Consider the following 17951-nt stretch of genomic DNA (forward strand, 5'->3'; position numbering starts at 1 on the left):
TCTTACCCCTGACTGCTGTCTGGGTTGATGATGTTCTCCCTCTGACTCTGCAGCAGCATTGAACAGATGTTATACTGGCTCTCCAGCAGCAGATATGAGTCCAGATTACAGCAAAGCACGCTGAGCAGTCTGTGGAAATGCACACAAAGGCAAAGATTTCCGTTCTTAAAATGCAAATGAGGGGCGGGGCTTTCCTTAGACCAAAGCATCAGGTTGCAGTCCGACAGTAACCAGGGAACAACTTTGGTGTGTGTTCCCTTAGGTGGTGAGTGGTTTGATAGCTAGCCGAGCTGAAACACACTCCTGATAGTTGTAATGTTATTTCTGTGTGCACAGATGCCACCTTCTTTATGTGCTGGGCGGTTGCTTTGGCTCCAAGTTTGATTGACACCTCTACTCACTCCAACTGACAGCAGCACAGCAAGAGGCTGAGAGTGTGTGTCAGGCCTTGTGACCTCCCTTTGTTTGAAACAAATAAAAATGGAGGACCAGGGCTGCTTCCACTTTGTCTCTTTGATAGGAATCTTTGACCAAGTGTGTGTACTTAAAGCAACTGTGCATTCAAACATCCTCCTATGACTGATGAGCTCACATGCATCAAAAGACTCATAAACCCATTCCCAGCAGTAATCTGCCTGGCAGTGTGACTGATCATGGTGCTGTGGGTCGATCAGTCATGCATTAGGAAAGATGCACGTGCTCGCTAGACGATGCTTACATCCAATAATACATACATATTCATGCTGGTGCCAGCTGTAATGTCGGTAAGGTGAAACAAAGAGAAAAGGACGTTCTTTGAAAAAGTCTTTTTCAAATAAAATAGGTAGCCAATGGTTCAGCTAATGAGCCCCACAGGTTGAGCATCTGCACATATCAGTTAGTGCTTCATCTGGCTCCTAACACTGCAAATAAGTCAGAGTGAAAGCATTACATTTAACTGTACCGTGGGGAATCACAGGCTTCTAATCCTTCATAAAAACAAAATGAAGTTTTTTGTTCTTCCTCCGGGTGTTTTCACATTAGACGTTAGCAGCTCTGCAGCATAAGATGCTTTATTTCAAACCAATGGTAAAAAATGACCCCAGAAGAATTCCTTCAGGGCTGGTGTACATTAAGGTGTTATCCTCGTACAAATGTCATCACATCAGGTCAAAGCATGTGAAATTCTGCAGCGATAAGTACACTAGAGTCATCGATAGCAAAAGAGAGAAGAATAGAGGCGTCCAAACAATCCAGAGGCAGGTTGCCATGACAACAAAGAGGCTTTTAGTAACAAGAGAAAAAGAGGGGGGCTCTCATTAGATAGTGAAGATCAAGAGAGGTGAAAATTGTGGCTCTTTTTCAAGGGTAGCTGGAACGTTCAGTGTATGACGGCTCTGCATATGATAAATATGATTATTATTACTGTATTCTGATGGTAGTCATAGTACAATAATAATATTATTATGGGAAGTATGGGTAGACACATTTTGTCAATAGCTACATTCCATTCATTTATAATTGAATATATATTTTATCTTGATCCAAACTGTATGCCAATGTTTTTAGAACTATATATTCAGGCTGATTCAGGCCAGGGCACATGGATAGAAGGAAGGTTAGAACAGAATATTCATGCCCTGGTCACATTTTGGTTTAAGTGAATTTCTATTCAGTACATTTTTTTTCTGAATGCTGAATTCTTGAATGCTTTACCCCTTTGGAATGTGACCAAACGTTTTCGTCTTTGTCCAGATGAGTTTTGGTGAAGGCTGGGTGAGCTTTGCCCGCCTTGAAGAAGTGGCGTCCTTCTGGGTCCATGGAAACCAGCCTTGTTCAGACACTTCTGGAGTGTCTGCCCTGAGACTTGTATGCCAACATCACTCAAATTATTTGGAATGGCCTTGGATTGTTGTTAGCCTCCCACACTCCAATTGGCTTCCTACCACGTCCTTTTGGTTTGTTTTGTGTTTTTGTACAATGCGAAACTTCTTGAACTTTCCAATAATGTCTTGCACAATGGCTACTGGTACTTGAAATACCTTTTCAGCCATTGTCCCTTCTTGTGAGCATCCACAATACAGACTCAGAGGTCCTCACTAAGTTCCCCGGTCTTTAGTCTAGAAGTTAGGGTCATTCAGAATGATGCAGCAGATTGCATATTCTGATAATTGTGCAGTAAGATCAAGGGTATGAATAATGTTGGACATGGACAATTTGGTCAAAATGTGGGAGTGTCTACAAAACATTTCTCCATAGTATCTTTACCACAATGTCTGACACTTCTTGCCACTTTGTTGTGTCATTTTCAGCCATTAACTGAGTAAGAATTCCCTTTGACTCAGAATTTGGGCAGGGTATGAATCATTTTGAATATTATAGTATGTAACATCTAACACTGGTATAAAACAAGACATACATACAACGATTGTATTCCTTCCACTGGTAGCCTTGGGAGACAGCACCAACAGAATACAGCATCTTTATAGGTTTTATAAGTTTTTTATATTTTGTGATATTTTTCTATTTGTATGTTCCATTTGAGCTTTTGTTTCATGGAAGAGAGAGAGAAACATTCATAGCACACATTCCAATAGGAGAACAACCTGAAGCTGTTCTCTATTATTCATTATGTGGCCAGCGTGATATATGAAGACCTGAGCACATTAGTGAGCCTGGGTCCCTGCACTCCCTCATCCGCTGTGCTCACATAATAACACAGTGTGGCAATGTGTCCTTGTCCTCAGGTCTCTCCTTTAAAGGTTTACACACAATACACATGCTCAGTTATGGCACAAAGTATTTTTAAGACAAAGCTGCTTTTGAGACATCATTTAGCAGGGAAACATCTGTGTAAACCATGTGTTCCCAGCTTGTGTGTGACTCTAAAATGTATCTTTAATTATGTTCCCCTACTCTCCTAAAACGCACACCTGGACCTGTGCACATGATGACACAGTGTGGTGTCAGAGCTTTCCTTTGTAATAATGTTGCCGTGACAACAAAGGTCCAAACATACTAAGGAGATTGTCCTATGTTTTATAATACATATTTGGATTTTGTGACTTTAAAGGTGTGCTACTATGTGACAAAAATACTGTAAAGTACATCACTGAATCCTATCCCCTAATGCGTTTGAAGCTGCAGGGGGCGCTGCTGTCCTCTCCATACATACATCCACCCATCCATTATCTGAACCCGCTTTGTCCTGCAGTGCAGCAGCCTATCCCAGCTATCTACGGGCGAGAGGCAGGGTACAGCCAGGACAGGTCACCAGTCCATCACAGGACGAACAGCCATTCACTTACACCTACAGGCAGTTTAGAGTCACCAGTTGACCTAACAAGCTTGTCTTTAGAAAGAGGGAGGAAGATGGAGCACCCGGAGAGAACCCACGCAGGCACAGGGAGAACGAGCAAACTCCACACAGCATCGAACCAGACGACAGTGCAGTGTACGGAGCCCCCCACTCCGTACAAACTCAACCAAATTCAGTCGAAAAAGTATGAGTGCTGGATGTTGAGACATTTTTCTGAAAAGCCTCAAAGGTTAGCAGTTATTGACCCAAGAGCGGAATGTGATGTAACAAGATGCAACCTAAAATCATGCATTTTTTGTTTGGTTTTTCAATAAGGCTTTAACGGAATATAAGAAGAGGGCAACCTTACAAGCATCGTGGATGTTCAGTCCTCGAATAAAATGCCAGTGTGAAAACTATAAAACACAGACTTACTGCTGTGATTAAATACTAATAATAATAAATACATGACAGCATATGAGTAGTGCACAGGTTATGGGGCACTAACCCTGCCCTTAGCCTAAATCCTACCAACCTAGCACCTAGCATACACACCTTAAAACGCACATTTACTTGATTCCTTGACTGTCAGCGTGCTTCACGTCCATGTTTGCTTTGTATTCTTAGACACTGTTCATTAATCAGAGCAGCTATCGTCCTTCTGTTTTACTGATGCATTTCCCCCTCGCAGGGATCAATAAAGCTCAGTCCATATAGCAAGCTGTCATATCCCTTCAGGCAAAGAATAATCTGAAAATCCAATAAACAAAAACACACAGGCACGGCTGCATTTGTAACATGTAAAACTGAAGCACAGATGAGTAGTTTCCTAACAAAGAGATTTGTTTAAGGGCAGATATCCATATTAATGTGATGATTAAAAAAAGCTGCATTTAGCACATTTAGCGACCCACAGAGAGGCACAGAGGGCAATCTGTCATGAATCCATCAGCCTGGGTGGTAAATGAACAGAGCATCTTGTTCTTTTCACTTGGCTTCTGGATGTTAATAGGAGTGGGCTGACTGACAGGCGCAGAGCGAGTGAGTCAGCAGGACTCCGAACAATCCACAGCTATTGTGATTCAGACAGCTTTTAAAACGGCAAAGGTATGCACAGCAACCAGCTGGGATCTGTGCACACATTATGTACCTGTCTGTGTTCAAAAAACAACCAAAAACACTTCTTCACCTTCCCTTAGAACACACGTTAGCTGAATCCTCACAATGATAAGGACGTGATTAAACCCTACTGTTTAAGCTAAGCTGACATAGCTCTTCATTTCAGAGGAATTCCTTCACCTGCTCCACCGCCACCTTTCTTACGTGTTAGGATGTCTGTTCTTCATAAACGCCACACACAGCCGAGCTCATTCCTCTCCTTTCAGCCTTTCAGTGCTGGGTAATCAAAGTATAAATGCCAGTCTGCTACTGCCAGAGGTTTAAGTGTGTGTGTGTAGACGACACCAGGTGTTAATCCATTATCATGTGCTTCCCCTACTGGAAAAAAAAAATATATATATATCAATCTCACCTCAGGCCAAAAGTGTGAGACTGCTCATAGTGGAAAAGGGAATGAATCTTGGCATCTGAATTCACGGCAATCAGCCTGTCGATCAAATCCTGTGGAGTCAGAATGAGAGGCGTGAAAAGGAATGCTGCCGTCACGGTGCAAACATGGAAAAGCAGTGTGGAAATATGCAATGTGCAAGGTGCAAAATGTACATCGGCCCGATTGTAATGGAAGTTTAGCAGACGGTGTGCTGTGAAGGGAGTGGTTTGGAGCAAAGCGCAAACATGCCCTCACATGGCTGAAAGATGAACTGCACAGTGAGTGTGGAAGCTGGAGGAAACACTCACAGGTATGGATGTTGGCATTTCTCTCAGGGTGTACTCGCTCTTGTTGGCCAACGGCTGCTGGCACAGCAGCTTCCATACTGATGGAGATGAGGACAGGAGGTTGACCAAGGACAGGAAGGACTAAAAAGACAAGGAGTGGTAAAGTAAAATAAGGACAGACACAAACATGGTGCGATTATTCATAATCATATTTTTGACTTGAGTGCATTACAGGCAGGGCCACACAGTCAGTTTGGCACTGAGGTCTGTATGTGTATGTGTAACATGGCAGCTGACCCACTGATAAAGTAGCAGGACACAGTTCACACTTCACTGGCTGTCCGTATTCACTTGGCTAGTTTCACTCAGAGAGACCCGGCTCCTGTCAGAGGCCAGGCCACAGCATCAGACCCAGACACTGACAGACGCCGGAGTCTGTCCTCTACTAAACCTGGATCATAAGCTAAAAGCAGCCTTATGAAGAAAATAAAACACTTTCTAGCTGTTTTGCAGCCTTGGCTGCGGTTTTAGAAGAATATCGATCCAGATCATAACAGTGCACTGTGTAAAAGAGAAGGAATGTCAGCTGGCCCTCCGTCTGCTACTCTACCTTCAGGCATCTCCTGTCTATGGGATCCATCGGCGTTGGTCTGGGACGAACCACTCTGACGTCTTCACTGCCGCACTCAAGAACGGACCACAGCTCTACCACCAGTGCACGGACATAACCTGTGAAAGAATTTAAAACATAGCAGAGGCCATAGAGAAGACAGAAAACCTGTCATATCTGTCTGAATTACCCATTAGCTTGCTAGATAATACAATGGGAAACTCCTAACAAGTCCAGCTGTCCTGCTTCAAGCTCTGAAATGACCAAGGATTTCAGTTGAACATGTGATCTAATACTTGATGTCTGTCTGAAGAATAACATCTGAATGTCCGTGCTGTCTTCATCTACTCATCCTGACACAAACCTCAGGCTGCCTGATGTCAGCTTTATACCGACTACTCCACAATACGAGCCTTCTACGCTCCAACAGCTGTGAAGTACCTGAGCTCTGCAGAGCCACCACCCCTGGAGCGGTCGCCGCCACCTGCGTCACCATCACACCGTACCCAAACTTCTCACAGCGGCTCACCTGCGACAAAGACGGAGGAAAATGATGTAGCTCACCAAATCAAATTGCAAATTGACGTTAGCGTGTGCAGGCCCTTCGTTAATTACAACACAATGTCACAACTAAAAATAGACTAAATATAATTAGGGCCCGTAATTAAAGTGAAACGCCAAGTGAGAGAAGCAATTACAAGAGCGTGTAAACAATGGCAGTAAATGAAGCCTATGGAGGATTAGCTGAGGTTTGGAGCAAGACTACATATGAATCTTAAAGCATGTTTCAGTGCCGGGGCTGCTGAGGAATACTAAACAGCCTGCAGGAGATATGACTGTGGCCTTGAGGAGGAGCACGATCAACAAATTACCACCAGTCTCAGGCCGAATGAATTAGGGATCCCAATGACAGGATGAATAAAGATTTTAAGATGTATGCATGCTGTTTGTGAAGGAGCCATTAAAAAATCACCGATCACTACATTAAGTCAGTCCATTTTCCCTTATCATCCATGCTCATGCATCAGAATGTACAAAGCTTTATGTATATTTTTTTTTCCACCCGTATCTTATCTGATCACTGTAACCCAGTGTTTGCCAAAAGGAATCAAATTACTTTGGCACCTGGAGAGCATTGAGGAGAATTAAAACGAGCCACTGCCAAAGGTAATACTTCCAGTACATCCATAAAAAAAGATGGAACATCAATAATGCTATGTATACCAGCCTCAGGGCTTATCAGCACCTGTGTCATGCTGATTAGTCAAGGCGGCACTGGCTTACATTTTAACCCAAATGACTCAAAATCTGTACTCCTCCTTCCTTGGAATGTTATCAACTCGTATAAGCTGCAGAAATGCATGCTGCTCCCGGTAGGGTGAGACACTTGATATCCAAACTGCATCATTTAAATCTGGTGTGACTGTATAACACAAGGTGGCGCTGTCAAAGAGCATTTAGATCAGCACACCTCTAGGTCTACACAGTCCTATTCAAAAATGTGTTTTAATTTTTCCCGTATATATAAATATAATATGACATGGTTAAAAAAAACATGACTATATATTTACACTATATCTTTAAAAATGGGTTGTAGCTACCTGTAGTTTTTTGGTAGAGCGGGAAAACATGTAGGAGGCACACTCGTTAATAGCTCCTGTCTGCTGCAGCAGCAGCAGGCCTTTAGGCATTGCGGCAAAGTTCAGCAGACTGTCCAATAATGTCTCCTCCCAGTGGAGCCTGTTCCAAAAAAATCACAAATAAAGAGTAAAGAAACACAACTTGAGACACTAGAGGTCAATAAGGCTAATTACTGCGTGTGTGTGTGTGAGCATGTGTAGACTCACAGGTTCTGCTGCTCCTCTGTAGAGACTCCAGCACTGGCTCCAGGTACCGGGGTTGGAACTCTTTCTAACATGGAACTGGTCTGTATATAAAGACAAGATGAGTACATGTTTATCTCTCCCATGTGGTGTGGGCTAGGCTAGGATTCCTGGTTTTCACCCAGGTGTCCCAGGTTCAACTCCTGGTATGGGAATAATGAAACATTTTACTATGCATTGTACTATGTACAACTGTGCATGTGTCAAATAAAGCTGATGTGATTTGACGATGCATGTGTTGGCATGTACTGCTACAAACTGTTTATATCCAGTGACACAGTAACTGCAACTATGCACCTTAATACTCAATAACTGCACATGAACCATGTTATTTACCTCCTGACTCTCTGATCCTCTGCTAAACTTTGCACAACAGCACACATGCACATTTATGTATATAGCTTTACTCTAACTTTACTTTAGAATTCATTTTACAGGGAAACCTGTTTCCTTATTGTGCAATTTATTTATGACATTTATGACAATAAACGTTTTGAATCTTTGTGACGATTTTGCAGTCAGATTTATCTCTGTAAAGAATCTGCCAAAATCTGGACTTGCTCATGTAATGTACGGTAAAAAAAACAGCTCTGGATTTTGGCAGATTTTGGTATTTTCTTTTATATTTTTGTGGCGTGCATACATATTGAAGCTCTGTAATCAGCCTGGTGACCTGTCCTGGGTGAACCCTGGCACCAGTCCATTACATTTTTCCCCTCTCACTTCCTCCTTACTTCTTTCACTTTGTGTTAAATATTAATTATCCGCCTGAACATACTGCACTGCTGCACATCAGACATGACATACTAAATGATGGCAACCTGTTGTGAGTTCAGAAATGGATGGATGGATGGATGGATGGATGGATGGATGGATGCATGGATGCATGCATGGATGCATGGATGGATGGATGGATGGATGGATGGATGGATGGATGGATGGATGGATGCATGCATGGATGCATGGATGGATGGATGGATGGATGGATGGATGGATGGATGGATGGATGGATGCATGGCTGGATGGATGGATGGATGGATGGATGCATGGATGGATGGATGGATGCATGGATGGATGGATGGATGGATGGATGGATGCATGGATGGATGGATGGATGCATGGATGGATGGATGGATGGATGCATGGATGGATGGATGGATGGATGGATGGATGGATGCATGGATGGATGGATGGATGGATGGATGGATGCATGGATGGATGGATGGATGGATGGATGGATGCATGGATGGATGGATGGATGGATGGATGCATGGATGGATGGATGATGGATGGATAGATGGATGGATGGATGGATGGATGGATGGATGGATGGATGGATGCATGGATGGATGGATGCATGGATGGATGGATGGATGGATGGATGCATGGATGGATGGATGGATGGATGGATGGATGGATGCATGGATGGATGGATGGATGCATGGATGGATGGATGGATGGATGGATGCATGGATGGATGATGGATGGATGGATGGATGCATGGATGGATGGATGCATGGATGGATGGATGGATGGATGATGGATGGATGGATGGATGGATGGATGCATGGATGGATGGATGGATGCATGGATGCATGGATGGATGGATGGATAGATGGATGGATGGATGGATGGATGGATGGATGCATGGATGCATGGATGCATGGATGGATGGATGGATGAATGGATGGATGGATGGATGGATGGATGGATGGATGAATGGATGCATGGATGGATGGATGGATGGATGGATGGATGGATGGATGTAGCAAAAACAGCAGGGGACTTCTTCTTTATTTTGGTTACATATTTAGTTTTTCAGGCTTGGTAAGTATAACTAGCTGCTATGCTTTGTTATTATGACACCAGCAATATTCCAAAAAGTAAATGACGCAGATTACGGTATAATGGTTGGTTAATGGTTTTGATTTCCCTTCCATTTGCAAGAAACGGTGCTGCTTCTCTTACAGCGGTGTGTGAATCAAGAGGGAACTCTGCATTCATCAAGCAAATGAAACATGACAGGAGTATTCTGGCTAGTGGACTCATTGCCATTTGTTTCAAAAACACTAACCATCTCTTGCAATGTTTTTGTAGCTGGGTTACTCCTTAAACATGGAGAAATCTACAAGTCCCTACAGTGTGTGGAGTGGAGTGATAAATACCTTTTTCCATGCAGCAGCTACAGCTTTGTGCAAGCCGTAGGGTCGGAGGACCTGCAGGCCCTCGAAGGTGTTGTACATCTGTCGACACACAGAAATGAACGCTCCACATACAGTATGAGGCACGTCGGATTCACTCAGCGATGGCAGCCCCTTATCCAGCAGCCTCAGGGTGAACTGCACGATGACATGAGCAGCAAAGGTCCTGCAAGAGACAGAAAACGGACGTCTTAAAGCGCGTCGCTTGTTGGTGTTGAATGCATACATTTGAAAGGGTTAAATTTGGATGGATTAAATGTAGGAGTGAATTAAAGGCTCGACGTCCATATGAATGTTAAAGTCAGCCACTATGATGACTTTATCTGTGCTGAGCACTACACTTGATAAGAGGTCGAGCAGGAACTCTGAATAAGCAGCAGCAGGTGGACATAATGAGCCAGATTACAGACTTGTCAGGATCAGGCAGAAGATTTTAAACATGAATTTACAGCATTTTGATAAAAGCAGCATTTTACAAACCAGCAATGTTCTTTGGAGCTAATCTGTAAAAGCAGGATGTCTTACACAAACGTAGTCAGGAAGATTAAAGTAATTTATTCATGCTATCAAAAAGACAAACTCATACTCTGTGTGTTTTTAATCAGACCGTCTCACCTTTCGCTGTGGCCCACGCTGAGATTCTTCTCATATAAGAAGAGAGCTAATCCGCTGTCGGTGTTTGCAATGCGAGCCAGAATATCAGCGATGAGAGTCAGTGTGACTGCGGGAGACTTCAATTTGGCCTGGAAACAGTCGCAAACAAACAGACACAATTAGCCAGCGGCTTCAGAAACGGGTGGGACGGAGCCTGACAGACTGAAACTCTAATCAAATCTCTGACAGGTTTATAAAAGGCTGACCGGTGACAAACACTGTTCTGCTGTGACAAGAGGTTTATTAACATCCTTAACATAACTGGAAGAATAAAAGTCCAGAACAGGGAAAAAGCTTAGATTTAAGGAACATGACATGTGAGTTAGTTTACGGTAGTTAGTGTAGGCTCAGCTGTGTCGTGTCGTGTCATGACATGTCATATATCACGTCATATGTCATGACATGATGTCATATATCATGTTATGTCATGTCATGCCATATATCGTATCCTGGCAGGTCATGTTATATGTCAGGTTATGTCATGTCATATATCATGTGAGATAGAATTAGTGATAAGCTTGGTTGCTAGGCAACCAAACTAATTAGTGTGCAGGATCAGCTGTATCGTGTTGTGTCATGTCATGTCATGACACAACGACATGACATGACACGATACAGCTGACATGTCAGGTCATGTTATATATCATCATCAGCATGTCATGTATCATGTCATCTCAGGCCATGTTACATATGTCATGTCATCATGCCATATATAATGGCATGTCATATATCATGACATATGACATATGACATATGTCATATGTCATATATCATGACATATGACATATGTCATGTCATACGTCATGACGTAGACATGACATATGACATGACATATGACATGACGTATGACATGAAGTCGTATGTCATTTTGTGTCACATCAGCACCTGACCTGACATAACATGTCATATGTCATGACGTGATGTCATATATCATGTCATATATTATGTCATGTTTGTAACAGCTACAAAGCAGAAGCATCAATGTTAAACAATGTTAAATCTGCACATTCTGATCCAGGTAAAAATTTTAAATTTAAAAATGTATCTTATATTCAATTTCCTAAAGCCCCTGAAACACAATTCACACGCTATTCAAAACAAACATCCGTTCCAATACACCACCATACCATAGTATACTGTACAGAATATGAGTCTACAGGAATTTGACAGACTTGATGTGTCATCAGAATAACACGGGGAATCATTTTTCTTTCCTGTTGCTATCAAATGTACTGTTAAAAAGCTTTTGTTAAATGAAACAATGTGTTAAAAAGGAGAGAGACCTGCTGTCCGTTCAGAAGCTCTATAACAGGAGCCAGCAGCGTGTCTATGACAGGAGCCTGGTAGAGACATTCCTCGGCACACTCGGTCCGTTCACACAGCATCCATAGCGCGTGCATCACAAGGCTGCAGGGTGACAGGGAGTCTGAACAAAGCAACAGACTGCATCAGACATGTCTGCATCAGAAAGATCAGCTCTAGAACTTTAGATTTTAGGTAAAGTATATGGTTGATCATCATCCAGGGAACAGCTTTCCAGCAAGGAAAAGTTATTTAGAAAATTATTTTTTGTACACATTTGCACTTAGTTGTGTTTTTACATTGTGCTTTTATATCAAATATCTACAGAGTGCATTTACTCCCTCCCTGATCATGAGAGAGCTAAGGAGTGGTCCATGTGATCTTAATCATGATACAAGTTAAATATTAATACAAATCTCTGACTGGGGGATGATCTTGCTGACAAAGTCAAGGTGGGGTGGGGGGGGAATTATTGATCACTGGCAGCAATGGACAATAAAGTCTGGCAATAATACAAGGCTCAGTACAAGTGATAAAAGATATGGTCTGAGGAGTGCTGACATGCCTCACAGGGAGGGGCACCATGTTCCCGAGAGGGAAGCTGTATAACTCACTCACGTAGTACAGCCCCACCTGTCTGTGACTGTCTGAACCCACCTGTCTGTGACTGTCTGAACCCACCTGTCTGTGACTGTATGAACCCCACCTGTCTGTGTGACTGTCTGAGCCCCACCTGTCTGTGTGACTGTCTGAACCCCACCTGTGTGTAAGGTGTCACTGTGCAGAGGCTCGGGGTGTCGATACATGTTGTTAATCATGATGACAACCACGCCCGTCAGGCTAACTGGATCTGAAACACAGAGATAACAGAGAGTGAATCAGTCTGGCTCTGTGTCTACAGAGGACAGGAACAGACAGTATCATCTCATTATTATCTCCTGTTATTCAGGGTTTGATCAAACCCAGAGACATGAATCATCCTTTCTGTGCATGAGGAGTTTTAATGTCACGGGGTACTCCAACACCATTAGGTGATTCATTTAAATGTGATATCGTTCCTTCAATCGTCAATCAATAACGAAAATAAATATTTGACAGTGCTGTCATGTGTTGCTAAGAGCAAATCATTGATAGTTATTAACTTGATTATCTGTGCATTCATGTAACCCCAGCACTTCATGAGTTAAGGTCCAACGGGATAACAGAATGCATGTTATCGTTAAAGTGATGTCTGGAGGAAGGCACACAAGTAAAATACAGCAATGATTCAAATGTGTTTTATTTTGAATGAATGTTATTATTATTATTATTACATATGAGTGGTCCTGGAGAAAAAAGGTGTGGGGACAGATTATGTAAGACGGACTGATTAATAATTCAAATACTGTGCACGCGCATGGACAGGACTGCATCAGTGTACCATTCGGCCGTTATGTAACGTTATCAGTGATTAAGACGGGGTCAAAGGCGGACAGATGCATGGGAGTATACGCCGCTGGGATCCTGCGTGAGACTGTAAAGAGTCATTGTGTTGTAAACTAAATGAGTTTATGTCAGTTTCTGTGAGACCTGCTGTGTGTGGTTATATAAGCATTTCTCTTCTTCTGGCAAAGTTTCTACATTACCTAAACACAAGCTTTTTTCGGAGGACACTGTGGCACCGTACCTCTGTGTTTCCTCATTTTGATGGGGAACAGCTTCCTTCCGTTGGTGTAGATGATGAGATTCCCCAGGATGCACAGGGAGTGGACGAACAGGGAATATTCCAGCTCCTTTCCTGAATACACACTCCTCTGCACTGGACATGAAACACACTAAATGTAGGTGCAGCTGTAAATGTCCACTTGGCATTGGATCATATTATCACTGACATGTCTACAGGTGATGGAAGGAGTCACAGACCTCTTCAAAGGTGCCGACTTTTGAGTTCGATTGGAAATCACGCATGGAAAAACATTAAGAGCCTCAGCTTTGTTTATGGAGAGCGTATCAGTGATGGAGGAGACAAGGTCACGGTGTTCAGTCCCAAGGAGCCAGCCGGCTCCGAGGAGATAACACACTGACACACTGCTGCCACCACTGTGTTCACCATTCAACATACTAAGCTGGGTGTTCATCTGCACCAAGCATCGTGTCATTTGGTTTAGTTGTTCAGGCCACAGCAGACACAGTATATAAACACATTAACAGCCAAAGGCTTGGAATGAGGCACTATAGTTTCTCATTAGGCCTCCACAGTACTTCAGTCTGAGTGTATTATTCTCTGGTTTGTTTCACATTAAATCAGCATGACTGCAAATGTGCTGACTCCGAATGCTGCAGGCTGATATTATAATATGCCTAAAGACCCACACACACACACACACACACACAGCAAACCCTGAGCAAGGATTGTAAAACATACTCAGGTGTAGAGTCTGAGGCGCCTGGGGCTCTCAGTAGCCTTCTTGCATTATTAGAGAGAGTTACAATAATTCTCTAATAAATCAAAAACCATATGTTCATTTGATCCCTCTTAACCCTGAGGTACTTCTGAGTAGGTTGAAAAAGCTCTATATAAAATAAATATATGTCTTATTAGATAGATTATGACACTAAAGCATTAACAGGATGTTCCAGCTTCAAGGTATGCACAGAAAATAGACCCGTCGTCTTGGGTAGCAGTGAATCTTGGTATTACTCAATATCTACTATCTGAATGATTATATACATGGGGTCTGGGCCTCAGGGGCCTCAGTGGCAGCCATGACTTTACTCACGTGTGTGTTGCTGCTTCCCTGGCTGGGGACCAGTAGCTTCCTTGATACAGTCACAAGATTCACTGTAATGGATGCACTGCTGAAGGGCTGCTACAATCTGGAAAAAGGCAGAGGACTAATATTATATAAACCTTAGACACAACACGTGTATTACAAGACAAACTTCTGCACCTTAGCTTTTTCTTATCAAAAGTATTTTTTAATCAAGATTTAGGAGCCGCAGCTTCCAAATCCAGGTAGTTCAGGGAATCTTATTCACTGCGAGGAGTGTTTTAAGGCTTGGAAAGTTACTGACATTTCCTTCAGAGAAAGTTTCAGCTGCGATTCCACAGTAATCCTCTCTGAGGTCAGAGAAGGAGCCCGGAGTTAAACAGTCCATTCTTAAATGTCAAAGTGACAGTGGGCGCCTGTGCACGCTTGGTACAGGATTTGCACCTAGACGCCACACAGATGGGGATGAATAGGAAGTTCCATGTGGAAAACCTCATCATCATCATCATCTGCACACGTTTGACTTGTCAACCAGCACAAGCCATTCATTTCATCCAAGTATGAGGAAGTGAGAGGTGTGGATCACTCACCAAAGACTTGTATTTCCTCTTCAGGAGCCTGAGGACAACAGTTCTGCTGTAATAACTATGCTGAGAGAAGGAAGCAGGAAGGAGAGGAGTGTTACAAAGGGTTAATAAAACACACATGCTGACTGTCAGCTACACACCATCCACTTTTTGAACCAGGTGGCGTTAACGTCCAGTAAGGCCAGTAAATGGAGCGGCTCCAGTGCCTTCTCTGTTCCTGTGGAGGCGTGTTCATAGTGGAAGGACAGCAGGGACAGTGTGCTCTCGATCACTTCCTCCATGTACCTGACGCAGAGCAGAGAGATGAAAAACACTCGAGAGGCACCACACCCAGACTACATGAGGGTGTAGAACAAGCTCACTTTTCTGGATGACGGATCCAAAAAGTCGTCACCTCCTTCTGAAAGTCATTCATCAGTCGAATCTGAGATGAGACAGAAACAGATTTTTATGTATAGTGAGACAGCAGAGACATCCCAGGGGTGAAGCATCGCACCTGTTTGAGCAGGCGACAGATCTCGGGGCGGTTGATGTCCAGAGTGGCCGAGCCGGTTGGAAAGCTCAGTTTGTGAGACACAAAAGTTGACTCCACGCTTTTAGCTGCAGGTGAAAGGCAACATTTTCCTACTCAGGCGATTTCTTCCAAATCATCAAACCCCATCATCACATCAGCCTACCTAAGCTGGTGTAGATCTCCCGCGTCACATTCAGCGGACAAAAGGAGAAGCTTTTAGCGAAGAACTGCAGAACGTTATCCTTAAGAGGGGAGAGAGGGAGAATCAACGTCAGCATGTACGCTTTGAAAAGAACACCCAGGCCACATGGTTACCGAGCTGATGCTCAGGACTCACGCTGAGGTCGGGGTCCGGTTCGGTCAGAGCTACACAGAGGTTCCGGCGCAGGCTGCTCCAGCTCTCACAGCTCAGCACGTCAGACGGAGGGGCGCAGCAGAGGGCCTGCAGAGCCTCGCAGCGCAGCTACAAACACACACACACATCACGCTTCATCACGCTGAGCGCAGCGTTTCATAACCTCTGGAGTTTTAGGAAGAGTTTTAGTCCACACTCTGCACACTGACGTCAGAGTGAGCACATAATCATCTTCAGTGATAACTAGCTACTAGCTACTGTGATAAAATGGCTGAAAATGCAGCCATCAATACAAAACTCTACTCCCAACATGACCGCCGATCATCATCACAACACATCCTGGGTTACTGGAGCAGAGAACACCGAGCCTTTCCTGTGGTGCAATTAACATATTAAGAGGGTTCATTCAATCTGTTAGTGTTGAACACATTTCATTCGGCTCTTGTTTGCATGACCAGCGCTGACCTATCATGAGCAAACCCTCAATCTCCAATTAGTCCCCTCTGCAGCCCCTCTTTTACACTCTCTGATGTGACTACACGTTTTTCTTGCTTCTTATCTGCCATCGTAAATAAGGTTAACAAGCTGGAGCATGCAGTAACATGTCGTCATTTCAGAGGCTCTTTCTACCTCTTTGGGTTTGCTGGCATCAAGTTTTTCAGCCAAAACCTGCAGCTGCTCTTGTCTGATGAAGGCATAACTCTGAAAATGACAATAAAAAGTGATGAAATACACACAAATTGAACACATCAGTACGTTCAAAGGTCACTGAACCAATCAATTCCAGCGAGACTGGGAGCTACAGTCTCATACAGTCCTGGGCTTTGATATTGAGCGACGAATAAATTGACCTGACCTGATTGAAGGAAGAGTCGCTGTCAGAGCAGTGATCGGTGGACTGGCTGCTGGACTGAATGCGCTGCTTCTCTTGGTGCAGCTCCTCCTTTCTCAGCTGGTCTTCCTCGAATTTGTTGATTAAAGATTCCATGACCACGATCATGGCGTTTTTCAAGGTCTGCAGCGTCTGCTGGTACCTGTTCCAAGCCAAGAGAGAGACTCGATCACCCAGCCCACACAGACAACACAGCCCCACACTACTCTGAAGCCACACTCACTCAGCGGAGTCTCGCATCCTCTGCGTCATGCCGTGAATTAGGCTGTCGTGTCCTGACCCAATAGCGTGCTGTCCATCTTCTGTGCTCAGGTTCTTCATCTCCTCTTCTACCACAGTCCCCAGAGAGTGCTCCACATACTGACGGAGGTACTTGACAAACTCATAACTGAAAAATGCAGTGACCAAATCACACCTGCTGTGTCTACATATGATCACCATCATGTGGGTTATGGCGGCCTTACTTGTGGAAGTCCTTGTCGGTCTCCTCCAGGTGAAGGAGGATCTCTTCTGCGCATTCAGCCGATGCCGCATCAGAGATCTTGTCGTTGATGCTTCTCAGGAGTTGATTGAGCAGCGACTGTAACTCTAGCTCGTCCTCAGCAGACAGCTCTGCCATCTCTGCTGCTGTATGCTGCAGGGACAAGAGGACTTTAGGAGAGTTACACAACTGTAGGGACATAACCACCCAGAGAGAACAGACACAGCCCTGAAATCTGCAAGGAGGACAATCAGCTTCCATGAAGGATACCAAGTCAGTAACAGCCGCATCTCCCTAAACATGCACATACTTAATACACGTGACGTACACTCAAACCTCGAAACCACTGCGCTGTCTCTGGTTAGCTTCACGCTGCTAATGTATGCACAAGGTTTAGCTAGCCTGAAGTACATATGTCCAAATGTCGCTGCTAGCTGGACACCACAGAACCACAGAACCACACGGACAGAACGTCACCTGCTCCGTGTGCTGGACACGCTCTTCATCCACGTAGCTTTTGTAGGAGCGCTCCAACAAACCCGTCTCTATGGAAACGTTCACTTCCTGTTGCAGCTGCGGTGCGTTGTGGGAAACCGGGCGCTGCGTTCA

At 43.9% G+C, this 17951-nt stretch overlaps 1 protein-coding gene across 1 annotated transcript in view; it reads right to left on the reverse strand.

Moving 5' to 3' along the window:
* tbc1d32 (TBC1 domain family, member 32) overlaps positions 1-17931 on the reverse strand; it is a 52445-nt gene extending 34514 nt beyond the window's left edge. Inside the window, exons 1-24 of the mRNA XM_028398404.1 lie at positions 17820-17931; positions 17326-17495; positions 17085-17249; positions 16826-17003; positions 16600-16671; positions 15952-16077; positions 15778-15856; positions 15597-15700; positions 15463-15524; positions 15241-15385; positions 15104-15163; positions 14523-14619; positions 13430-13561; positions 12524-12613; positions 11745-11887; positions 10423-10550; positions 9772-9973; positions 7571-7650; positions 7325-7463; positions 6165-6252; positions 5724-5842; positions 5135-5254; positions 4809-4897; positions 7-129 (exon numbers count right to left, since the gene is read on the reverse strand). Of these exons, the coding sequence (XP_028254205.1) occupies positions 7-129; positions 4809-4897; positions 5135-5254; positions 5724-5842; positions 6165-6252; positions 7325-7463; positions 7571-7650; positions 9772-9973; positions 10423-10550; positions 11745-11887; positions 12524-12613; positions 13430-13561; positions 14523-14619; positions 15104-15163; positions 15241-15385; positions 15463-15524; positions 15597-15700; positions 15778-15856; positions 15952-16077; positions 16600-16671; positions 16826-17003; positions 17085-17249; positions 17326-17480 (2696 nt within the window). The 5' untranslated portion in view covers positions 17481-17495; positions 17820-17931. The remainder of the gene's footprint in view (positions 1-6; positions 130-4808; positions 4898-5134; positions 5255-5723; positions 5843-6164; positions 6253-7324; positions 7464-7570; positions 7651-9771; positions 9974-10422; positions 10551-11744; positions 11888-12523; positions 12614-13429; positions 13562-14522; positions 14620-15103; positions 15164-15240; positions 15386-15462; positions 15525-15596; positions 15701-15777; positions 15857-15951; positions 16078-16599; positions 16672-16825; positions 17004-17084; positions 17250-17325; positions 17496-17819) is intronic.
* Positions 17932-17951: the final 20 nt, after the last annotated feature.

Source organism: Parambassis ranga, unplaced genomic scaffold, assembly GCF_900634625.1.
Source record: "Parambassis ranga unplaced genomic scaffold, fParRan2.1 scaffold_21_arrow_ctg1, whole genome shotgun sequence".
NCBI lineage: Eukaryota > Metazoa > Chordata > Actinopteri > Ambassidae > Parambassis > Parambassis ranga.